At 43.5% G+C, this 26,154-nt stretch overlaps 1 protein-coding gene across 2 annotated transcripts; it reads left to right on the plus strand.

Annotated features, from left to right (window-relative positions):
* BCL2L14 (BCL2 like 14) lies at positions 1–24,335 on the plus strand. 2 transcript variants are annotated; one of them, XM_070494267.1, is made up of 7 exons: positions 45–224; positions 4,047–4,110; positions 6,558–7,000; positions 11,166–11,342; positions 13,449–13,519; positions 16,696–16,962; positions 20,410–21,660. In XM_070494267.1, exons 3-7 carry the CDS (start codon positions 6,565–6,567, stop codon positions 20,446–20,448), a joined length of 990 nt encoding a protein of 329 aa, XP_070350368.1. In that variant the 5' UTR covers positions 45–224; positions 4,047–4,110; positions 6,558–6,564; the 3' UTR covers positions 20,449–21,660. The 2 variants fall into 2 exon arrangements, with proteins under 2 accessions (XP_014701084.1, XP_070350368.1); XM_014845598.3 differs by lacking the exon at positions 4,047–4,110 and having other exon boundaries at positions 1–224; positions 20,410–24,335.
* Positions 24,336–26,154: the final 1,819 nt, after the last annotated feature.

A 26,154-nucleotide genomic window follows, 5' to 3' on the forward strand; every position in this document is an offset into this window, starting at 1 on the left:
GGAAGTGGTAATCCTTTCCTCAGCCTCAGTCCCAAACCTGAAGAGGCTACATCTGGATGTAGTCTTACATCCGAATGATCCTTCCTCAATGAGAAGCCAAGAAGACCTGGTGAAAGTTTCCTCTTAAGTTTTCGTGGAGAGAGACTCAGATACAGAAATATCCCTCCTGACCTGATCCTTACCCGAGCTGCAGCCGGAGAAGCCACTGACAGCTTCGAGACCAGGTAACACCAGGAGGCACTGGTCTTCATTCTCAGCTGCCCAGGAGGACACAGTGTGTCTTGAGTCCTGGCTTTACTAATGAGGTGACCTAACTGGGGGAGACCTTTACTGAGTTTATTAAGAAGTTCCTATTATGTAAGTCTCAGGAAGTAAAACAGGTTTCAAGGAAAGAGAAAGAAAGCTGTTTAAGTTTCTCTTTTGCTACAGAAGGTTTGGGATGGTTCAGTTAAGAATATGTAAGTGGATGAAACATTTGTAACATTAAGCAGTCCTCTTCAGTGAGTATGTGACAAGGCATGTGATGACATGACAGCTGGTCAGTGGCAGGAGCCCATGGAGATGCTGACTCCCTCCCCTAGAGTAGGGATGGGGCTGAGGGTGGGAATCCCTGGGTTTGAGCCCAGAGTCTTGAGCTGTAGAAACTGTAGGAACTCAGGCACAAGGTCCAGTCCTGGCAGACCCCCGAGAGACTTCCTTGAGTACAAGCCCCGGATAAAAAGGGAAATTCCTCTCCCTCCTTTCTACAAAACTCCCTCCACTCTTGAGTTCCCTGCCCCCCTGTTCTTCACTCAGAGCCTTAGTCCTTTGTTACTTAATATGACCTAAGGCTCTGTCTCTCAGTTTAGATTCTACTGTAGGAAGTTAAGACGTTTTACCTCATACCTCACTTCACCCTTAGGATTAAAGAACCTGTCATGCTCAGAGATGACACACAGGGGAGAAGGAAGGAGACGCTCAAAGTTCTGAAGTTCGGGGGAGGAAAGAATAGGGCAGCCTCTGATGGGCATAAGGGGACACAGGGTGCTGAGGGGCAGGCTCAAGGCAACCAGACAAAATTTAGCTCATAAGGTGTCCTGGGAACCTCCCTGGGGGTGAGCATCTACACCCCTGAATTACACTCGGGCCTTGTCTATGCCTCCAGGGCAATGGAAGTCAGCTCTTTGGCTGAGCCTGTTGCCAAGGGCTCCTCCACGCCCCTCACACCCGGGACAGGCCCTGCAAGGGGAACCTAGTGTGAGTTCTGTCCAGCTTACCCTGGCAACCTGTGGCAGCCTCTGTGAGTGGAACCACAGAGCACACGCTCGTGTTGTGTCCTCCGTGTGCTTATCCATTACCTGCCATGGGAAGGGAAGTGCAATCTAACCTCCACAAATGAAGCCAGGGCTAGAAAAATCCCCAAAGGGGTCTGGCCACAGCAGGAGTTTAGGCGCCGGTGGCCTTCTCAGGACAGCTGCTCCTCAGGACAGCTGCGGAGGCTGGGAGGACCTTGGCCATCCAGGGGGCTGGAGGGAAAGCACTCGGGGAAGGAAAAGAGGCCAATGAAAGAAGGCCTGTGACCTTGCGTTGGAGTGTAGGTTTGCCCTGGTTTGTTCTAGATAAGGAGAGGGTATGTAAATACACAGGAGAAGGGAGGGCTGTGTCCACTGAGTCACTGAATTAGAACGAGCTTGCAGGTCTCATTCCGGAGCCCATTCGCCCTCCAGGCCCTGAACCAACACCCAGGGCCCCCACCCAGGGCTTCCTGTCCAGAAACATAAACATAAAATTGACATGGAAGTGCCCATAAACCCCAAAGTTGGGCTTTTACTTTCGACAGGTGTGCCACACGAGCTCACACGGCTCTGAGACAAGGCTTGTCTCCACAGGGACCACAGCACGCCCCTGACCCACGACGAGTGTGCGCAGGGGGACGACGCTGCGCCTGTTCACTATGTTTCAGCATCTGAGCTAACACTGTCGCCTGAGCACTGCTGTGCTTGTGCGGCCCTCTCTTCCTTGGCTGGCCTGTCAGCTGGGCCAAGTACCCAGTGCCTGTAACCCAACAGAAATCTCTTCTCTCACCAAATGGAAGGCCTGTGTGCTCCATCTTGACCTCAGTGGTTTCCCCCCTTTTCTGATGTTGCTCCTGAATCGGCATTTAGCAAACTTGTTTCTTAAAGAAGTCAGACCCTCCCTCCCTCCAACACCACTACACATACAAGCAGGCACACACACACACACACACACAATTTTACAGTCCGCATACTACATTAGAAAGGTTTTGTTTATTTGTTCTTTAACTTACATGGAGGTTTCTTCAGAAGCATAGTATTATGGCTTGAGGAGAGGGCCCACCCTCCTACCCCAAGGACATACTTCCTGTCGGCCGTGCACTTCCTGCCTACAGCGTCCTGAGCTGCCCAATTTGAAAGGAAGCTTTGACTATACAACCTCGTAAATCCTCTCCTGACACAGTCCAGCTCTGGCGTCCTCCTGGCTCAGCCCCTTCAACGCCAAGTCCGCTGCCTAGAGTTTGGACCACATATCCTGCCCTCTCCTCACTCTTTCTGGCTCATTTTCTTGCTTGTCTCAGGTTGCTCAGTCTTGATTCTTGGTCCATTTTACTCGCTTACATGTACCTCAGCTCTCAATATTTTTCAGCAACATCTTTCCTTCACAGGGTAGCCAGATTTGCATAAAAACACAAGACACCCAGTTAAATGTGAATTTCAGATAAACTACAAATACTTTTTTGGTATAAGTATGTCCCATACAATGTTGGGAGATACTTATATTAAAAATTTACCTGTTGTTAACCTGAAACTCGAATTTGACTGGACACGCTGCTTTTTACCTGGAAGCTCTATCATCACTTTTCATTCATTCATCTGATATTTGTGGAGAACTTACCGCATGTCAGGCATTATGCTAGGTGCTGGGAAAGCGGTCCCAGCTTCTGGGAGAAGACTGGGAGAGAAGTTATATATATGTATATATAGGACTACAGGAAAGTAGAGGAAAAGAGTATGGATTTTGTGCTAAACCTAATATTTGCATGTCACTAGTTTCCTTAATTGCTGCATTTGAGCTTGCTTCTATAAACATATTAAAATTTGTAGAAAAGGCACCCTATAAAAATAATATAATTTTAGCAAATAATGACACCAATATTTCTTGAGCATTTGTCATCGACTACGCCCTATTTTAAGTGCTTTACATATACTAATTCTTTATACTAATTATTTTTATCCGCATACCAACTTGATGACGCAGGGGAGTTTTTCATCCCCATTTTACAGATGGGAAAGTGGAGGCACAAATAAATTAAGAAATATGCCCGGGTGCACAGCTAGTAAGCAGATGACCCAGGATTTGAACTAGGTCATCTGAATCAAGAGACCAGCACGTTAGCCACTACTCTGTACAGACCGATGCTTGTATTATTATTTATGGTTTATGAAGGATTTTCACAGTTTGTTATTTAATCCTCCTATATAGTCAGAGAGTTGGATAATATGAATCACATTTTATAAATGGAAAAACTACACCTCACAGAGGTTAAGTGATTTGCCTGAGTTCCTTTACCACTAAGTATGAAAAGCAATTCTTCAACCTATCTTTTCATTCCAAATGTTGCGCTCACCCCAACAGACCATCCGAAAACTCCTTGGAGCTCTTCTAGAACAGTGTTGCCCTAAGTGGGTCTCATAAATATTATTTTAAATCAAATACTTGTTCAAACGCTTCAATCAAGCTCTAGTCTAAATGCTTTACAAATACTAACTCATTTCATTTTCCTAACTCGTTTCATCTTCATAAGAGTGTGAAATAGGTACCATTATCATCCCCATTTTAAACATGAGGGAAGTGAAGCATAGAGAGAGACGTCACATCACTGCTAGTGGTAGAGTCAGGATTTGAACCCAGACAATCTCAGAATAGGAAAAAATTCCATAAGTCATTGTCCAGTGCGTTTTTGTATCAGGCATAATTGTTGTCATTGGGCATACAGCACAGAAAAAACAGCACACAAACATGCCTGTTTTTGTGGTACTTACATCTAGATAAACTGGAAGACCTGGCAGAAGATCTCCATGGCGTGTGACTTAACCCAGCACCGAGAGAGGGGTGAACTGCTGACCTGAGAGGATGCGTGTGGGGGAGGGTGGGAAGGGGGAGGCGGGAGGGTGGAAAAGATGCGAGGTGCACGTGCTTTGCACAGATGTTGAAGTGACTCCTGACAGCGAAAGGTTGGCCATGGTGCATAGTGAGTGTGAAACTGGGAGAAGATGAGGGAAGGACTGTCAAAACCAAAGCCCTGGAACAGGACAATAATGTGAACAGACAGAAGGGAGGAGGAAGCCTGGTGGTCATGCCCCGACTTTGCACCACAGCCCTCAAGCATTTGCTTATATTCAGTTACCTGAGCCGGGTTTGTGGGGCTTAGGAGTCGTGTGAATGTGTCTGTGTGTGTAGTAGCCGTCTCAGGTTTTGCAACTCTGCCCTTGGCCACCCTGGGAAATCCATTTCTGTCCCCTCCATCTGCACCTGACGTCCTGGCATAGCCCGCTGCAGTCCCCTCCCGGCCTCGCCTCCATCAGAACTCACCCAGCCAGGGCCCATGGCTTTCTCAGGGCCTCGCCAAGGAGCAGTTCTGCAGAGGAACAGCTTCTGTATCAGCCAGTGTGAACATCTTCCAGATAAAGGAGAGGAAACAAGGATGGAAACGGGAAGCATCCGGCAGGCTGGCAGGGGAGCTACTTCAGCCCCCACGCCTCCTTCAAATCGAATCGGAGGGCTAAGTTAGAGACTATCCAATGTGGAAACCGAGGACCAAGGGGTTGAGTGACTGCCCAAGGACATTGCAAGTTAGAAGCTGAGCCAGCCCTGACCATCGGCCTCCAGGCACCCAATCCAATTTAGCTGTACCTGTCACACTGCCTCCAGCCCTGTCTGCAGTCAGTGTCCCATCTTTGGGATGAGAGGGTACAGTGGAGAGAAAAGAAGGGATATGCCAGTCAATCCCATTAGTATCACTATACCTCACTTTATCACACCAGCTCACGTGCCAAAAGACAGTCTTAAAGTAGGACAGTTAAGAGAAGGGAACACGATTAAGAGCCACATCAAGGACAGAGTCAGAGGGCCTGGGATGACAGTTGTACTAGAAAAAACATAATAGCTACCACTTTTGAGCTAGGTTCTGGATTGGGACTTCTAATGCATTATCTTGTACCTTCACAGTATTCCTGTAATACAACTATTATTATTTTCAATTTACCTATAGGAAGCTTAAGTTCAGAGAGGTGAAGTAACCTACCCCAGGTCACACAGCTCTAGTCAGTGGTATGGCCAGAATTTGAACTCAGGACTGTTAGACTGAGATGCCCAGCCTGTTTTCCAGTCCACCCACTGCCTATGAAATTTTAATCCAACAAGAGTTGGTCGATCTGGGCTTTATGGCATCTGGGACGAAAAGGAAAATGTAGTCCTTAACACACAACAGAAGAAAGCAAAGTAGAATATTAACCAAAAAGAAATGATTTCCTAGCCGGAAACCAGAAAAACAGTTACATCATGAAAGCTTAAACCGAGCAAAATCGGTTTATTACATCTATCTGGTTATTCATATGAAAATAAAGATGAAACCCCTCCATCCCTGTCATCTTAGTGCTGGTATCAATCTTTCTAAAACATGTCTGTGATCACATCACTCTCCACCCAAAACTTCGAAAAGCTCTCCGTTGCCTCCACCAGTGCCCTTCAAACTTGTAAAAAATAGCAGGATTTTTTTCATATGAAATCTCACATGGAATGCCAAATACGGCAAGAAACAGAAGCAAACCTCTACAAGCTAAAGCAGAGGGTAAAGAAAGGAGAGAGGATAGAAGGACCAGGGACCCCAGACACTGCCCTCTCCCTAAGTGGCCTCCCCCTTTGCCCACCTACTTCTCCCAAGAAGACTTTTAACCGCCCTCCACGGTCTAGGCTCCTTTTGAAATGTACTGATCAATCAACATGAGAAATTGCAAAGCTTTCAGCCCAACATTCAAAGGCCCCCCTAATGGGGCCCCGAATGCCATTTCACTCATTGTCCCTCCGCATCCTTGAGCCCCAGCTATCCACAACCACATGCTTATTCTATACAGTTCTCTCACCACTCTTAAAACACATCCTCAGTTCACCCATGGTCTACCCTCTGCCCATCCTGTTCTTAGCCCAATATCCATCCACCAGTCTAAACCCTTTGTATCTTTCAAGGAGCCTTCATTCACCCTATCGGTAGCTCTCCATTCCTCCTCCAGCTCCCACATGGGCTGCCTGCAACTCTGTTCCAGCTCCTAGCTCACTCTCTGCTTGGAGTTATCTATGTGCATGCCTCTCTTCCTCATCTCTTTAAGATGGGACTTTCAGAAAGAACCCTGGCTTTTCCATCTCTGATTACCCCCTGCCTCTGAGCACAAACAGAATAGGTGCTCAATAAATGCTTATTGAGTTTTACCTCTGTCTCTCCCAACCTACAAAGAGCAGATTGCCCACAGGTAGAAGGATGCATGTGGACTTTGTTGTTGCAGGCCCACCATGTGCACCACCAGTGCATGTGACCTGGAGGAGATCCCCCTGGATGATGATGACCCAAACAGCATAGAATTCAAAATCTTGGCGTTCTATGTCAAACAACATGTCTTCAAGAACACCTCTACCGTCATCTCACCAAAGCCGCTGAGAACAAGAAGTTTGTCCCAGAAAGTAGTGGCGAGTTGTTCAGAAAACGATTCATGGACACAGGTGCCGTGGCCTTGCAGAAATTCCAAATCCAGTGAGAAGACTATAAACCTTGCCAAGAAAAAGTCTTCTTGGAGAACACTCTTTGGAGTCATAGAGAAGGGGGAAGATGCACAGAGCTCACCTACAGAGGTCTATGCTCAGGGTAGAGGAGTACCGGAACATCAGGGTCCTCGCAGTCGGCAGTCATCGAGGTCCCTTTCTAATGTGGAACAGTCCTCAGAGAACGAAGGTAAGCTTTTGAGAATTCCTTCCGTCCCACAACCAAATCTTTCTCTCCTCTGTGTGCATGTTCATCTCCTCCCAGCTAGTAATGTGGCCTTAGGCAGGCACTCATTGTGCTTGAGTCTCCCAACTTATAAAAATTCAATAATAATTGCCCTACGTTTCTCAAGACTGAGTAGAAAAGAAGAGGATGGCAGTGAAGTGTGACTGGACTGGTTTTCTCGCTCCATGGTCTATAAATAATCTTGCTGCCCAAATTCCCAATCCTCTGTGCCAGAGACCAATCTAAAGGAGAGTCCCAGACAGGGGCTCAGGCTGCCACTCTTCCTAAGGTAAGTCAACTCACGTCTCTGGGCCTCTGTGTTTCCATCTGTATACTGGAACATCCCTCCCGCCTCTTACGGTGGATGGAAATATCAGGTAGCTGTAGACAAAAATACTTTTCAAAGTATAAACCACTCTAAAAAAAAGAACTGAGAAGCATTTTGACAAAAATCTTCCCTCAGTGAGACAACATACTTATGTTGAATAAAAGATTTTCACAAAAGGCTTTATCATGGAGCATTGCCCTTCATCCACAGACCTTGGCATAAGCATCTTCTTCCCCTTCAACAATGCCCCGTGCCCAAAGCCCAGTGCCTGATGCCCAGATTTTAAAAGAAAACCCCTCCTCCTGCTGGGCTGATTGGACTGTGTAACTTGTCAGTAATTAGTCAACAGGTGGCAGTAATGTCTCAATTTTAAATGCTGTGACTGACGTGGACAACTTTAGATCATTCACTATGATCAAGGAAACTTCCATGTCCCATTCGACAGAGAATTTGGGACAGGAGAAGTTAGGGTTGGATTATCTGGGGCGCTCCTCCTCCCCGCAGTGGTACAGCAGACTCCTTCTGCTGGGGGTGGTGGCTGAGCTCTGGAGCAAACAACAGTTTGGAGGCACCTAAATAGGCTTTTCTGCTTGGCCTGGTCTCTGGACTTTGCCAGGAGACAGAGGACGATTTTACAGACTCTCATCTTCTAGCTTTCCTGAAATAAATGATATTCTGTATTTCAATATTATGGAAGTATCATTTGACCTTTTTTATTTTCTAAAACTTCACAAGCTCTATATAGATATACAGATATCCCTAAAAAAGTAGAAATTATTACTTCCTAAGGAGGCTTAGCTTTAAACATTTATGTACAGAGCATCCTCTCTTCCCACGTTTCTCTTTCCTCTCTTTCTTGTTAACTATCTGGGTGGTTAGCAGGTTTCATGTCAGATGTGACTCATGAGAGCCTTGCATTCTATTTCTATTTTGCCACATAGAAATCAGAGCTCAGCAGGTGGCTTCACCTGGGTTCTTTTAACTAAAGGTCACAATTTAGCCTGAGCTGCCATTTCCAGGACTCAGACACCAGGCTAAGTGAGAACTATGAGGTTATGTCCCAGGATGAAAATTTAGTAGCGAGAGGCCTTAAAAGCAGAAAAATGAACATCGACGCCAAATTTAGAAACTATCAACCCAAGTTCTTTTACTCTTGAATCTTGGTTTCCCCACAGTTATGATTCGCTACATGTGGAATGTTGCAGTTAAGATTAGGTTCAGCAACATATAGTGGAAAACTCAAATAACTGTGGCTTAAATAATAAAGAGAGACCATAAAAGAAGACCAAAGTTGGGTAGCCCAGGCCTGATATGGCAGCTTCCCAGTCATTAGAGATTCTTATTCTGTCCTTCCTTAGCTAGTGGCTTCCAACCTTATATTCCTTATATTCCAAAGTAACTGCTGGGACTCCAGCCATCATGTCTACATTTCAAAGAAGAAGAAAGAGGAAGCAAAGGAAGGACAAAAGGGTGTCTCCTTTCTAGATAATTCAGCTCTCTTTTAGAGAGCATTCTTAAAACTGCACCCAACTTTGCACATCTCATTGGTCACGCCCTACTGCAAGGGAGGCTGGGAAATGTAGATTTTTCAGCTGGATCCATTGTTACCTCTGACACTTCAGGGGTCTGTTACTAAGAAAGGAGGAAATGGAAATTGTGTGGGAAATAGTCTCAACTATATGGAAATCTCTCCCAAACTCCCTGCCCCATCCCTTTAAAACAAATGCCTCAGGCCAAAGGCTGACTGGCACCTTCCCAACCCTGCTCTGCTTTTCTTCTTGGCCCCACAGTGACCCCCTAAAATAGACTTGAAAGGATGGGCAGTCTTTCTGTTCTCTCCCCAACCCCATCCAATCTTCCTTTGCCTATCAGATGGGACCAACTCTGACAAGAAGGGAAAATTAAGGTATTCAAGATGGGAATCTTGACTAGAACTAGCTCATCTGAGTCAAAACGTGTCTGCTTTTAGTTTTTCCTGCACGTGTTTCATCTGCATCCGTCCTTCCATGCCCACCAATTCATAGAAAATGAACCACCGTACACAGGTTAGTCAGATTGGGTACTTCTGAGCCTGCTAGTGGTCTTATGATTGCCCTGCCACATGGTGGGGGCTGGAGGGTGAGGATGAGGGAGCTTGGGGGCCTTCGTCTGCCTCCTTTAAGTGCAAGATGGACACACTGTGACTTCCAGTGGAAGAGCCATGCTCTGGTCACCCTAGACAGGCTGCACAAGGCCTGAGAGGTAGAAAATGTAAGCGTTCCTTTCCCATCTCCTGCGGGACACAAGGGAAGGCTCCCGCTGGCTTTGGGCTCCAGCCTCTTGCCCTTTCCTTGCCAGGGGCCATGGATGGCCAGCATTCAAGAGGAGGCTGGTTGGGCTGCAATAAGGTGATTTAAGAGTGGAAAGCATATTTGGTTTGGTTGTTAAAATGGGAAGGAACAGCATTGATCCCTGTCTCCTTGACCTGTCCAATTCTTCTCTCTGTAATTCACTTGTGTTTTTGAACCCTATGGACGGAGCATGAGAAATATGGCTTTTTAAGGAGGCCATAGTGTCTTTTTTTAAAGGAAGGCGTATGGACACAGCATTAGTTTCCATGGCCTTTCAGTGAATGCCCCGAGGGATGAAGGGCGAGCACCAAAGCTTTCGTGCTATGGAAGAATCCAGGGAAAGAGGACCAGAAATCACCTTGGCAGTTCCACAGATGTCAAAACCTGCTTTTCACGTGACACAATCCCTCCCGGGACCCAGGCCTTGCCCCTCTCATCTATCCTGTTTTACAAAGCCCAGGACTTCCCCCTGGCACCCCCACCCTTCCAGCCAAAACCCCGCTCTGTCACTTTCTTCAAGTCTTGTGAATTAAATAGTGTTTTTCAAACATTACATGATATGACTGCCCCATAGGGTATCAAAGCCAGTGTTTGTACCAGCTTCTGAAAGTTAACAACTTAATGACAAAATGACAATGAAAATTTTACTCCTGAACAACTCAGCGACACTGCCTGCCCTCTCCACTCATCCCTGACCAGGGGCAAAGCTGACATCTTTCACAGGCTATGACAGTCATTGGGCCAATACCATTTAAACCTTTATGTCCAAAAATACCTTATTCTATAGTTAGTTGTGCAAATAAGTGACTATAAATTCTGAACTATAAATTCTTGAAGGCCATGGGTTGCACTCTATGCATCCTTGTGGACCTATCAGCTTTAATTGGATGTTTCCCAGTAGACATTGAGGAGAGAGAAGACACGTGACCATACGAGCTAGGGGAGTTCCGAGTTTACTTGACAATGGGCTTGAGTAATGAACATGGCCTGAGAGCAGACATATTTCTCTTTCCTCAGTGACCAACCCCCAAAGGCTTGTCAACTACTGAATGCCTTCCTATGCACATAGGGGCCAGCTCTCCAAGATATAAAGGATGTCTAAGAAAAAAAAAGAATAAAAATAAAAGCATAATGAGCATTCCCTCAAGCAAAAAACTAAGCACTCCCTTTTGTGTTTCCTCCTTTGCAAAGGGGAAAGGGGACCCTAATTTTGCAAGACTTCAAAAAGAGGGTGCAGAAGGGCAATTGTTTCAAGGTGGCAGTCATTCCTCTGTGTATCCCCCACCCTTCCCAGCCTCTGCCAGGCAACTGCCAGTGCTTTGTGAAGAATGGGCCTCCCGCCTCCACACACTCCCAGGCAGTTTCCTCTCACTCTGGGCTGGTCTTTTCATTTCCGGCAACTGTGCATACCAATGAGCTAGACGAGGTTCTTCTGAGACGGGCCTCTCAGCATCATTTTGTCTTGTTTCAGCTGTGGATCCCAAAGTTGTCTCCATTGCCAACCGAGTTGCTGAAATTGTTTATTCCTGGCCACCTCCAGAAGAGCCCCGGAAGAATGGAAGACGCGCCAAGCTTGACGGGTTTATTAAACTGGGTTACCCCCCTCAGCCCGAGTGCTCCCAGTCTACAGCTGCAAGCGCCAAGAAAGGTAAACTTCCCTTCTGAGTGTTCGTGTGGGGTTGGATGTTTGCCAGGCAGAGGTATATGAGCATTTATGGATTTATTTAGCTCAGGGCTCTGCAACTGGAGAATCTCTGCTGACCCGGACCAAGGGCATGACAGCAACGTGCTGGAGGCAGTGGCCTCTAGTTTAAGAGACCAGCCCAAGCTCAGGTGTGTGTGCCAGCAGATTGAAGCAACATACCCAGCTCACCACTAAGTCCAAAGAAAAGTCTCCCACTGAGCGAGAGGCGCAAGTACAGAGCATGCACTCAACCTTGTCCACGGGGGAAATGCAGTATTAGAGGTGACCATGGTAGCAATGGCCAAGGACCAGTTTGCTCATGGGAGTACTTGGGGTGTAGATGGAATGTCCACCCAGAGATTTGTAATTTAATATTGCCTTGTGTTCCTGTGAAAAAGAAGCGGGTTGACAGACACCAGGTCTGGTGCAGAATATGAAGCAGAACTGAGAAGTAGTGACCCAACTGGGTCAATTTGTCACCAAAACAGTAGCAATAGCTAGGACTGTAGATCCCATCAGACTGGCAGGACTTCCGGAGCTGAGGGGAACAGGACCAAGTGCCACAGGAAGAGAATTTCAGTCCCACATCTCTCACTAACCATGGCCCTCGCTCATGGCTCTTTCCTCAAATTCCAGTGGAGGATGAGGAGCAAAGGTGACATATCACATGACATGTCACAAAGGTGACATGCCGGTTGGCAGCATGCCAAAGCACAAGGCAAAAGTCCTCCCTCCAAAGGTATTGCTGTCTCCCAAACCCGGAAGCAGAGTGGTGGGTCTGTCCAGCCGGTGCTGTACTATTGGAACCACAAACTATGCCAGGGCCTAGAGAGAGGAGCCAGAGGAGAGGAGAGCCCTCTGAGTCTGAGAAAAACAAAGCATCTCCACTTATCGCCATCTCATATGTGCTGGGCGAGGTGAAGCAACACCCCAAAGCAAGCTAAAGCTAAGACTCTCATCCTCTGTGCATGTGAGAAATTCGGGCCACTCTTACAGCAACGTTCCCAGACAGGGGCAGCAGCAGGTAAAATCTACACATGGGCGATGGAAACACACATTCTTTCTTCTCCCAGGTGACTTCAGTCTCAGACTTCCCACCTACCTCTTACCTTGCCCTTCAAGAGACCTTCTTGGGACGTGATGTGCTGGATTAATTTCCTGGCACCTCTTTCCCTCTTACCTGGGACAAACATGAGGACTCAGTGACTTCAGAGATTGTGCCAACAGCAAAAAAGTGCTGTTCTCTCTGTAACTGGCTTTTCTGTTTGGATTCTGTTCTATAGCAATGACCATTTTCATCAAATTTAGTTGTTAGCATGTTTTCAGACAAGAACAATCATACGCCACCTCCCCCATTCCACTGCACACACAACACACCAACTGTGGCCATCTTTCTATCTGCCGTGTTAGCCTTTGAAGTGGAAGAACTTCCAAATTTTATTTACTTATACCCCACCTTGTTGTAAAGACACGGCATACAAAGTATAAATTTTAAGATAAGGTTTCGATAAAATAAATCAAGTTTGAAAGATAATGTAAAAAGAAAATAGCAGGAAAATGGAATGAGTTTAGTTCCAAAACTGCAGGCCAGGAAGACCGTACTGCCTCCTAGATAGGACCACAAATTTGTCTCTACACCTTCTAGCAGCTAGCACAAGGGGGAATATGATCAAATAGGAGATTTACAGTGTCCATATGGAAAAGCACCATCTGCTCAGGAGAAGCCTAAAGACCAGAGAGATACTTCTCCTAAATATCTTTAAAGATAGGATCATATGTAGTGCAACTCACATCAACAAAATTCTTACAGCAAATGTAATGATGAATTTCATGGTGAGAATTGGGGGGCTGAGAGAAAAAAGGAGAAAAAAAGGAAAGAGGGCACTGTAGGAGAGGGTGTGTGGAAGGGTTTGTGCCTGAACAAAGAGGTGAGGCAAAATTTAATTTGCTAAGAATTACAAAGCAAGCACACTTCGTCCTAATATCTAACCAGACCACAAGCATTGTTACTGGAAAAATTTAAGATTTTTTTTTCTCTTAAAAGAAATAACTGGAATTTTCCCCTGACAGATGAAGAAGACCAAAACATAGCCAAAATCGTTGAGCTGCTGAAATATTCAGGGGATCAGTTGCAAAGAGAGGTAGGGAGCTTCTTGAACAAATGTGATTTCTTTCTGCGCCCGCACACTGGGACATGAGAACAGAATTGTACCCCAGGTTGTATGCCTTTTCAAAGTTCTGGTTTCCACTTAGTCCTAAATTTTATTTCCCTTGGAGTGAAAATTCTTCATGCTGGCAGCATCTCAAAAATGAATCACTTTGGAAAACATAAGTAAACCTTCTGGAGCCTCCTTGGAATTTTTGGAAATGAAAAAAGTAACTTTGTTATTGCAAGAAAAGACACCAATATAAATTAAAACTTGCTGAATAGAATTATTAATCTAGTTCCCCGTGTAACTGATCCTCAGGGAAGTTTAGACTCTCGCATTTGCCCTGCAGCCTGGATATCTGTGTCCCGCAGCTGCTCAAGGCTGGCGTCCTTACTGAAACCTCTCCCTAGAATGTCTGGACTGTTCTTAGCAATTCAGCCAGGGAGGAGGGTTAGTGTCACTTGGAGAACTTTGGATTTCCTGCCATTTAGAAGTGGAGACCCACCATTCCGATAGGGAACATGTGAGAGTTGCCTTCAGATAGAGTTGGTGAGCGGGCCCCCACTAGAGTCGGAAGAGCTTCTGAACACAATCTCTTCCGCGTCCACCACCCACAGACTGCTGAGTAGTCTCCTGGGCCTCTCAAACAGGGGCTGGCCTGTGGACCCATTCCCTTGTTTTGCCAGGGTCCATGGGGAAGAAGTCAGGCCCTCTGGGGCTTCTGCAGGAGGGGGAAACAGCACTAACTGACCAGCCTCCCTACCCTAATAACAGCATGCTCAGCGGCTCCTCTCTCAATGCCTTTGTCAGAGGTGCGCCCTGAGGATGGTGCAGGAGGGTGAAGGTCATGGGAGATGGTGCCGAATGAGAAACAGTGAGAAAACTGGGGATATCAGACTAAAGAAAAGAGAAGGGGGTGTGTGAGCTTTGGGGCCATAAGTAAAGGATGGATAGGGGAGCAGAGGAAGCAGAAAATAGAACATGGTGCATGATTTAAGGACACCCTGTGTTTCTCCAGAACTAACATCAATGGGTAAGAGTTATGGGGCAATTGATTTCTCCCCATTTTAAGAATGAACTTTCTAGCACTTAGGGCTGCCTATCAAAGCCAAGGGCTGCCTTGTGAAGGAATGATCTTCCTGTCACTAGAAGAATTTCAAGTAGAGGCCAATAACCAGCCAGCAGTTCAGTACATGAACTGCAAGGGATCCCTTAGATATCCTCGAGGATTTTTTACATCTCGAAGGTTCTATGGCTCTTGGGACAACCTCCTTCCTGGCCTTCCTAAGCAGTGACTTGCAGTAGGTCAGGGAGCCCAGGGATGGGAGGAGGTATGAAGGTGACTCCTCCAGTGATGAAGAGAGATGCTTTCATTTTCACCCCACAAATTACCATTTTAAAAAACCTCACTATGCCTGAGGCACTCTCTTGATGATTTGGGGCGATACTTTCCATTATTTATGTGGAAAGCGTGGTTTTTGTTCCCTTTATGTGGTTCCCCAGTAAAGGACTGTGGTAGGAACACCGAAGGTCTGACTTGTGCTGTGTGGGTGTGAGTTCCCACTAGAGTGGGACAGTGACATGGGGAGGGGCCCCACCATGGCCACAGAGGTGAACAAAGCTGCCCATCCCTGAGAGCACATGTGGGCTCACCCTGCACCTCCGTGAGAGGTCAAAGAGCAGGTGCAACCAAAGCGGGCAGGGGTACTCTGTGGAAGGCGTTTCTTCCTGGCGTTTGATTCTTTTACTGTTCTGGCAGAGTGCAGGCTTCCAGCCACCCACTGAGGTTTTGAGTCTAACTTCTTCAACTGGTCACTGATTAGGAGCAGCCCATTCTTGGTGTGGAGGACGCTGGTCATTCCTGCTTCAGATTGATAATTCCCATAGGCCCCTGCACCTCCCAGAAGTTGGGGGGTGAGCTGGGCTCATAAAATAACACCACTCCACCAAAATCTTTACATAGCATCTGACTCATCCCCAGAATATCCCTTTTAGAAAGAATATTTGTTGCAAATCTGCTCAGCACATCATTCCTCAAGGACAGAACTAGAGGATTTTCAAACATTTAGTCCCTGCTCACTACAGAATTTCTGTTTTCACATGACAACCATCATATTAACAGATATTGCAAGGATGGCTTTATAAGGAGGATTTATGACACAAGCTCTGATTTTTCAAAAGAAGTAGAGGCAGTACTGATTTTTTTAAAGGTACGGTAGTCCAAAGGAGGTAAAGCAGAGAGACATAAGGTTCAAGAGAGGGGTATAAGGGGCCAACCCCATGGCCAAGTGGTTAAGTTCGCGCGCTCCACTTCAGCGGCCCAGGGTTTCCCCAGTTTGGATCCTGGGCACAGGCCATGCTGAGGCGGCATCCCACATGCCACAACTAGAGGGACCCACAACTAAAAATACACAACTCTGTACCGGGGGGCTTTGGGGAGAAAAGAAAAAAATAAAATCTTAAAAAAAAAAAAAGAGAGAGGGATATGAGGTAAAATATAACAATGGAAAGAAATCGGTGGATTTGTTTGTTTGGGTTTTTTTTAAGTGAATATATGCACCTCAGGGTGTCTTCCCTGACGCCTCTGTGCTCTGGTAGCATCCTGAAAAATGACTAACATTTCGAGAGCACTTCTCCATGTCGGGCACTATGCAAAGTGTTTCACTCAGTTACTCTCTAGTATAAGTACTGTCATCATCCCAGTCTAGAGAAGACAGAACTGACGCTGAGAGGTGAAGTGATTTCCCTGAGATTCCACAGCTAGTAAGAGGTGGAGCAGGGGTTTGAGCCAAGACAATGATTTCCAGGCTTTGAATTCTGTCCTTTACACGACATCTAGCAAAGCACTTGGCACGATATTGCAATTGTCACCAGACTGTGAGCCTGTTGAGTGAGGCCTGGGTCTTAATCACCCACAGTACCTGCCTACTGTAAGTGCTCAGAAAACGTTTGCTGAATGTCGAATGAATGGGCTGGTCAGTTTTATCACTTGTTTGTCCCAATGAAAGAAATTCCCAGAGCAGGAACATGCTCCATCCAGTTCTGCAGGGTGCTGTGCTAGAGTCCAGGGTTTTTCCCTTGGGTATTTCAGTGGCCCACTGTTGACCTGGGGAGACTGCCTCACTGGGCCAAGCAGCTCTACTGAAGGCTTATTCTCTTGCACGCAGCTGGAGAGAGAGAAGGGTTTGATGAACAGCTTCCAGGATGGGCTGCCCTACTCTGTTTTCAAGACCATTACCGACCAGTTCCTAAGGGGTGTGGACACCAGGGGAGAATCCGAGGTCAAAGCTCAGAGCTTTAAGGCCGCTCTCGCGATAGACGTCATGGCCAAACTCACTGCCATCGACAACCACCCCATGAATAGGGTGCTGGGCTTTGGAACCAAGTACCTGAAAGAGAACTTCTCACCCTGGGTCCAGCAGCATGGTGGATGGGTAAGTGCATCCTATTGAAATATGAGTCTTCCCAGAACTCAGAAGAATGGGGTGGAAAGTTTTTTTTTTTTTTTTTAAAGTGAAGGGAACACATCTGTGAAGCAGTTCTCATGGGTTTAGGACACTTAAGTGACAAGAGATTTATCCCATTGATGGGAACATATTTTTAGTGATTATCTTCATCATCAATAAATATTTACTGAGCTTCCAAAGGGCATGTAGGGTATGTGTGTGGGGAGAGAGGGACTGGTCAGCTGTAACAGGAAATGAAGAGATGTTGAGATATAAAATGTTTAGATAGATATAATTTCTGTTTTCACAAATTTTGCAGGCACTGGAAGTCTGGCAGTGAGACAAGGAGAGGCAGATACTTCCTCATCCTCTCAGATGCTGACAGGGTGTGGGGCTAACACTCATGCAGAGATTCAGTGTTCATGACACTTTGTCATTGCTGCTTGAACCCAGACATTTTGACAGGGACATTTCGATACAAACTAAAAAGCAAACAGTTAAATTTTCATCTGTTTTTAATTATCTGATATTAGGCAAAACAGACATCTTCACCCCTGTGCCTCAGCCTCAACCTCTCGCCCATCCTTTATCCCCATCCTTTGAGATTTCCTTAAAAGTGCTGTGTTCAAATGGCCTCATAAGGTCAACCTTGTCAAAACGCCTTACCCCAGGGCTTTAAATCTCAGCAAGGCTAGGGCATTTTTGTCTGTTCAAGTTGCTCCTCAGAAGACACACCTTTGCCCCTCATTATCCTTGGTCCTCTTTCCATTAGAGTGGTCCAGGGGCCAGCAACAAGTATGAGTCTGCTCTAGGCATGGCCAGCATGACTCTGGGGCCTCCAAACAGGTTTAATCTCTTGGCTCCCAGAGGGAAAGTGCAGCTGATCTTCTGAAGTGCCCACCATGGTCTTCAGTGGCTGCCCATTGGGCTTACCCAGTCTTCTGTTCTTTCCTATTTTTCACTTTTGCACCAGATATGATGGCCCTTAAGTGGCTGATCTGAACAACTAGGGCTCTTAAGTATTCTAAATTTGAGCAGCCTTAACTTATGCTGAGGATGGATTCCACATCATTTCAGCGTCAATTGTTCTTCCTTCCACGACTCCCTCCGGTCCCTCCTCTGCCCCAGAGCCTTTCCTGACCACTCCAGCTCAAGGTCCTCGCCAGCCTCTGCCCTCTTACTAAACTTCACGGTTGCACCACAATCATATACAGGAAAACACCATCACTGTTGGGCCTCTTGATATTTTTTTCCAGAGAGATTATAAGTGCCAATTGGGTTCACAATGAGATATCATTTCATACCCATGGTATGACTAAAATAAAAAAGACAAGTGTCAGTGAAGATGTAGATAAATTTGAACCCTCATACACCTCTGGTTGGATTCTTTTTTTTTAATAATTTTTTTTAGTTTTAATTTTTGTTTTTATAGCAGTAACATTGGATTATAACATTATATAACTTTCAGATGTACATCATAATATATTTCAAATTCTGTGTAGATTACATCATGTTCACCACCCAAAGACTAATTACAATCCATCCCCGCACACATGTCCCTAATCACCCCATTCCCCCCCCTCCTCCCTCCCCCCTCCCCTCTGGTATGCTGGTTGGATTCTAAAAGGGTCCAGTCCCTTTGGAAAACAACTTGGAAGTTCCCCAAAATGTCAAACGTAGAGTTACCAATTCCACTCTTAGGTATAAACCCCAGAAAATTGAAAACAAATGTCCACATAAAAACGTGTACATGAATGTTCATAGCAGCATTCATTATTCATAATAGCCAGAGTGGAAACAACCCAAATGTTCATCAATGATGACTGGAAAAACCAAATGTGGTATATCCACACAATGGAATATTATTCAGTCATAAAAGAGAATGACGTCCTGACAGATGGATGAACCTTGAAAACGTTATGCTAAATGAAAGAAGTCAGACAAAAGGACCATATATTGTATTATTTCATTTATATGAAATGTCCAGAATAGGCACATTCATAGAGACAGATTAGTGGTTTCCTGGGCTTTGGGGAAAGGGAATGGGTGAATGACTGCTAATGGATGAGGAGGTTTGTTTGTAGTGATGGAAATGTTCTAAAATCAGATAAAGGTGATGGTTGCATAATTCTATGAGTATGCTAAAAGCCATTGAATTATATACTTTAAAAGGATGAATTTTATGGTATATTTCAATAAATGTGTTATGACAAATAGCAGTTCTAATTCTAGTAAGCAAATAAAAAGAGGAAAGAAAAAAGAAGATGAACGTTTTTATTTACTTATTTTTTAATTTTGCTGCCGGTACCAGAGAGAAAAACTGTTCCAATCAGAGAAAATAGATTGTTTGGTAGAAATAATAAAGGGAATTTTCAAAGGCTTTAAAAGTCGATGGCACCAGTTCTTTATCATTTGTAGTTTCAATTCAGAATTTATTAGGTTACTTTTCCAGGTCATGATAAATCCTAATCTTAAGTCTCGGCCATAGTTAGGTTTAATTTGGAGCAGGTAGCTGGAAATTAGGAGGAGGAAAAAGGAGAGAGAAAGGACTATTTTTTCCAAAGTGACAAAGAAAGAGTTGCAAAAAATAAAGAAGGATGTTGATAAAAGAATATTTAGGAGTTGATATGAGCTATGAAAGTGTGAAGGAGATGGGGATTGAGACCTGAGCTCAGTCTCCCTAAACAGGAAAGATGACATGAATGGCAAGCCTCCATGGCCTTCCATTGGCCCCAGGTATTTTGGTGGCTCTCTGGGGTGTCCTTGTAGCAGTGTGGAAGGAAGAAAACTATTCCCAGGCACAAGCTTTCCAGGAGTTCAGGGTTACTAACTATCTCAGTATTTAATCTTCCCAAGTGAACTGCAAATCTGGGAGGGCAGGATTACATATTTTATGCTCTTTTTACCTCTCATAATTCCCATTACACAGATGTTCAGCCAATACTTGTAGAATAATGAGTCAATCAATCAAATGAATGAATAGCAACTTTATCTACCAAGCATGCTGAATAAGCTACTATGAGATTTTAATTGATTCCTTGGCCCTTTTTCCTCACTGTAGAGCATGGTTCACATAGTTAGCCTGCAATCCTGCAACCTCACCCACTCTACAGCACTGTGAAAGGAGAGGTTTGCAACCTCCATAGTCATTAACCTTGCAGTATCTACTCTTTTGAATTTTCAGTACAGAATCAAAGCCTTTTCCCATGGAGCCTGTTAGCCCTGGAAGCGCAACCTAAGTCCTTAGCTGATGTTTTCCTTTCAGGCATACCACAGATGCCAGTCACCTTTCCAAACCCTCCCCCAACCCAAACACAGTCTCCAAGCCTCAGGCCATGCCTGGGATAACAGCAGAGTTAACAGGCATATGTTTTCACTTCAACAGTGAATCAAACTTGGAATTTTAAGAATCTATTTCTCTTTTTTCCTTTCTAGGAAAAAGTACTTGGGATATCACATGAAGAATTAGACTGAAACATCAGAAGATTTGTAATCTGGAATACTCATTGTCCAATTGTGGTCCTGTGTACATCAGTCTCAGCATAGACCAAGGGAGAAAATTAAAATGCACAAGGCAGATGGAGCATTGAAGTGTTCAAACACATTATTCCTGTGAGTCAGGAGGCATCAGGAGATGCCTTGTTCGTCTCCAGCTCATAGAATGTAGTAGCATGGTCCTTGACATCCATGTTTTTCAGGCCCTCCATTGAGTGTGTGAGGAAGTCTAGAAGGACAAGTGGCAATTTTCCTTTCAAATGTTCAGAACAGAAACCATCCTACTGCCCCTGCTAGCCGCTTTACAGAAAGTGTGTTACAGGTATTGGCTGATCTCATAAGGGCGAAATGACAAATCGTGCATGTGATTACTCTTTGGTTTCTGGTACTATTTATTTTTTAAACTACACTTGGGATGGCCTAATAATGACATTGTTTCAAGCTTGCCTCTAGGAAGATGTTGCTGTTCATGTTGGTAGACATAGCTCAAAGAGACTCTTGAATTTACTACTGTAGACACTAGTTTAGGGAGATACTGCCATATCTGCCTTTTTGACTCACTTCTCTGGGAAAATTCTTTGGCAGTTTGAAAAACATCCACTTGGGAAAAACAATTACTCCTACCACCCACAACTCTCTTAGTGACCCCACCTCTACTTCTCAAGGTCTCTGGGATTTTCTTTGTTATTTCTTGAGGTAGTGTAATAATTAGTACCTGGTAAAATAAATATGTGGAAAGACCACTTATGATGTGGAAAGAGAGAATGTTTACAAGAGAATGGTTAAAATAAGTAATAAGTAATAGTACTAAGATTTCTGTAAGGATCAGAGGGAGTTAATTCATCAAAAGTGCTTACAACAGTGGTTGGCATTTGGCGCTCAGGGTTCACTTACATTCACTATTAGGCACTGCCCTCAGCTCAGCTGAAAATTTCCTCTCCTCTCAAAGCAGTCACTGATTGTTTTTCTGAAATTGATACTGTTCAGAATGAGGTTTTCTAGTAAGTGAAATACGTTACATAGAAAATGTTTAAGACACACAACAATTTTAAAAAATACTGTCAAATTATAGAGTCTTACAAATTTCTGGATCCCTAGCACCCAGCATGAAACCTGATGAAAAATGGATGTTTAATAACCTCTGATGAAGGTTGATAAACCTTTGAATAAATGGATGAATTAATGAGACATACTTTCAGCTTTGAGGGAAAATTGGACTTATCTATGATCGCATGTTTCACTACCCTACCCATCTCAATTAAAATGAGTTATTCTCTTTTACTTTCTTCCCCCACACTGAAAGGCATAAATGTTGGGGATAAAGGAGTCTCTTTTTACGGATGGAGACCAGACCACCTCTTCTTCCACTTTGACCCAACCATTCCAAACTATTTGCATCCCCCAAATGTATTATGCAAACTTGCACCTCTGAGCCTTCATAACAGTATTTTCTCCCCTTGGATTGTTCTTGTCTTCTGCTCTTCTTCCCCTATTTCCACTAATGCAACTAACTCCAGCCCATTTTTTACAAATTTCCTCCTTCATTTTCTCCGGAAGCATTTGCTAACCCTCCCTTGGCCACCATGGGGCTACATTTGGATGCCTTTCCTCATAAGGACGCTCCGTAACACTCTGTATATAGATATTATACTTAATACATAAGAATACCATAAGAACTAGTCTTTCACACGGATTGTGAACTCTTTTGTAAACAAGCATTATGTCTAATTTAACTTTAACTTTGTAAACCTGATACCTGGCGTATTTTTAGTGTACAACTGTAGAGTCATACCCTCGCCTCACTGCTATAATCTGTAAATCAGTAAGACTGGAGTATGGCTCAAGTTGCATACTGTTTTAACAAGCTCTCCAAGTGTTCCAATATCATCTGTAGTTTCCAGCCAAGATGAAGTAATAGTGACTGAATTTAATCTTCTACTTAAAACAACTGAAAAAATAGATAAAATGTATGAAGAACAGTTTTCAAGATGTTGTGCATCAGGTAATAAAGGACTGGTCCCTGAGAGATGAGAAACAAAGTGAGCCCTGACTGCCCTGGAGTAGTGCAGGTAGTTTCCAGGCTGTGTTGGAAGGAGGAGAACTCATGCAGGTCTCAGCAGTCTCCCTGAAGAGAGAAGATAGAGCCCAGAAGTCCAGGAAGGCTAAGGCAGCTAAAGTTTGCAAGTCAAATAATGGAGAGAAGAGAATGGCACACAAAGCTCCAGAGGTCAGAAGACAGGTCCCCTCAAGTTTTCGGATGAATACTGATCAATACATGCATGTGAAGACATTACCGAAGGCTTGGGAAAGAACCACCTGAAAATATTAAGGGGAACATTTTCCAAAACTCACAATGGGCTGAGAGTAGTGCCTATTTCCACTAGTAAGAATGGAAAAATTTCAAAATTTGCATGGCAATAGGTAGAATACTCCAAAGAATTTTGCCTCAGTAGTGGGAAAAAAATTAGCTCTAGACTAAACATTCTTCTGATTCTGCCCAACAAAGATAAAGAGCAAGAACCAAAAGGATTAAACTGTTATCAAGTAACATAGGTATGTTCCAAAACAAAGCTCAAGAATCTTTATAGGATCACAAAAATATCCAACATCCAACAAGGTAACAGTCACAATGTCTGGCATCCAATCAAAAATTACAAGGCATGTAAAGAAGCAGGAAAATGAGACCCATAATGTGGAGAAAAATCAAGAAAAACCACCTCAGAAATGATACAGCCAATAGAATTACTAGACAAGCACATTAAAACTATTATAATTGTATTCCGTATGCTCAATAAGCCAAAGGAAAGACTGAACAGGTCAAGTACACATAGAAATTATAAATATGACTCAAATCAAACTTCTAGAGAAGAAATCTATAATTCTGAGATGAAAAATACACTGAGATGTTGTAGAAGAATAGATAGGTAAACTTGAAGACAGAGAAATAGATCCAAAATATAACACAGAGAAATGAGACTGGGGAGAAAACAACAGAGCAACAGTGAATTGTGGGATGACTTTTACTGGCTTATTATGTGTAATTGGAGTGAAGATTTTCCAAATTTGATGACAATTATAAATTCACAGAACCAAGAAACTTAATGAACCCAAGCACAGAAAACATGTAGAAAATTACACTAAGCCACATCATAAATTGCTCAAAGCCAGTGATAAAGAAAAAAAATCTTAAAAGTAGCCAGAGAAAAAGGCATATTACATAGACAGAAACAAAAAAATGAAAGAAAACCTTTCTTGGGAAACAACACAAGAAAGAAGAAAGTGGAGTAACACCTTTAAAGTATCAAAAGAAAAAAACCTTTCAACAAAGAATTCTATAACCAACAAAAAGATGTTCAAAAAAGGAAGGGGAAATAAAGACTTTTTGAGATGTGCAAAAGCTAAAAGAATTCCTCACCAGCAGAATTGAGCTAGAAAAAATGTTAAGGAAGTCCTTTAAGCAGAGGGAAAATCATAACAAATAGACCTACAGAAAAGAAAAAGCACTGGAAATGATAAATATGTGAGTAAATATAAAAGGCTCTTTTTTGTATTTAAATCTCTTTAAAAGATAATGGGCCATTTAAAGGAGAAATAATAACGTGTTGTGGTATTGTGGGGATTATAACAGGTAGAATAGAATGTATCAGAATAATAGTACAAAGGCTGAGAAGAGAGAGATGGAAGCATAATTAGAAGGTTCACTATATGTGAAGTGTATAATTTCAATTGAAAGTAGACTGTGGTAAAATGTATACTATAAATCTAAAAAACCACTAAAACATATACACACACACACATTCACACAAGATTACAACTAATTAGTCAACAAAGGTGATAAAATGGAATAATAAAAAATAGCCCCCCCCAAAAAAATGGAAAAGGAGAACAAAAGACAGACAAGATGGAAGAAAGCAAATAGTAGGTTTGTATATTAAACCAGACCATACCAATAATCACAACAAATGAAAATGGTCCAAACATCCCAATTAAAAGGCAGAGATTACTGGATTAGATTAAAAAAAAAAAAAAAACACACGGAGGCATATGCAGTCTACAAAAAACCACTTTAAATATAAAGACATGATTATGTTAAAAGTCAAAGGATAGAAAAAGAAAAACCATGATAACACTAATCAAAAGAAAGATGGAGTGACTATATTAATATCAGTCAAAATAGGTTTCAGAGCAAAGATATTAATGCTAATTAACATTGTCACTTAATAATAATAAAAGAGTCAATTCATCAAGAGGACATAACAATTTTATTGTTTACGCATCTTCTGGTGTGTGTTTTTTTCCACCACCAAGAATTCTCCAACACTAGCTGGGTATCCTACAATTCAACTCAATTCTGACACTATCTGCCTGGGGATAGTGTCTGATGTCACAGGTTAAGGGTTCAGTCCCATGAGACTGGCTCCCCCTACACACTTCAGACACCAATTACAAGTCCAGATTGTCATCTGGGCTTCTGGCCGACAGGCTATAAATCAGAAGTTCCCAAGAGCCCTTCCTTGGGTGCAATTAATTTGCTAGAACAGCTCACAGAACTCAGAGAAATATTTTACTTACTAGATAAAAGGATCTATCTCAGGAACAGCCAGATGGAAGAGCTGTATACGGCAAGGTATGGAGAAAAGGTCATGGAGCTTCCATGTCTTCTCTGAGCACGTCACTCTCGTAGCACCTCCATGTGTTCACCAACCCGAAGATCTTTGAACCCCACTCTTTTGGGGTTTTACAGAGGTTTCATTACAAGGCATGACTGATTAAATCATTGGCCAATGGCAATTGATTCATCCCCTGCCTGGAAGTTGGAGGAGGGGGTGTGGATTGAAAGTTCCATCCCTCTAATCACATGGTTGGTTCCCCTGGCAACAAGCCCCCATCCATAGGTTACCTAGGGGCTTTCCATAAGTAACCTCTTTAACATAACAAAAGACACTTTTACCATTCTCACCACTTAAGAAATTCCAAGGGTTTTAGGAGCTCTGTACCAGAAACAGGGACAAAGAACAAATATATATATTTCTTTTTATAAATCACAATATCACAATCTAACAACAGCTTCAAAATACACGAAGCAAAAACTGATAGAATTGCAAAGAGCAATAGACAAATTCACAATTATAGTGGAAGATTTCAATACTTCTCTCTCAATAACTGATAGGACAAGTAGAGAGAAAATCAAGGATCCTGTAGACTTCAACACTACCAACTCACTTGACCCAAATGACATCATAGAGCATTACACCCAACAACAGTAGAAAACACACTCTTTTCAGGTGTGCACGAAACATTTACAAAGATAAACTATATTCTGGGCCATAAAACAAATCTCAATAAATTTAAAAGGATTCAAATTAGACAAAATATGTTTGCTAATCACAGTGGAATTAAATTATAAATCGTAAGAGAAAGTTATCTAGAAAATTCCTCAAATGTTTGGAAACTAAATAAACCATGTCTAAATCACTCGTGGGTCAAAGAAGAAATCTGAACTTAAAGAAAATGAAAGCACAGCACTAGAATTTATAAGAGGCATTAAAGTAGTACTCAGGGTGAAATTTATAGCACTAAACACCAATACTAAAAGGAACGGTCATTAATTGATGGCTTCAGCTTGTACCTCAAACTAGAAAAAGCAAATGCAGAGTAGGCATAAGAAAGGAAATAAAGGGAATC

The sequence above is a fragment of the Equus asinus genome, chromosome 22 (assembly GCF_041296235.1).
Source record: "Equus asinus isolate D_3611 breed Donkey chromosome 22, EquAss-T2T_v2, whole genome shotgun sequence".
NCBI classification, from domain to species: Eukaryota; Metazoa; Chordata; class Mammalia; order Perissodactyla; family Equidae; genus Equus; species Equus asinus.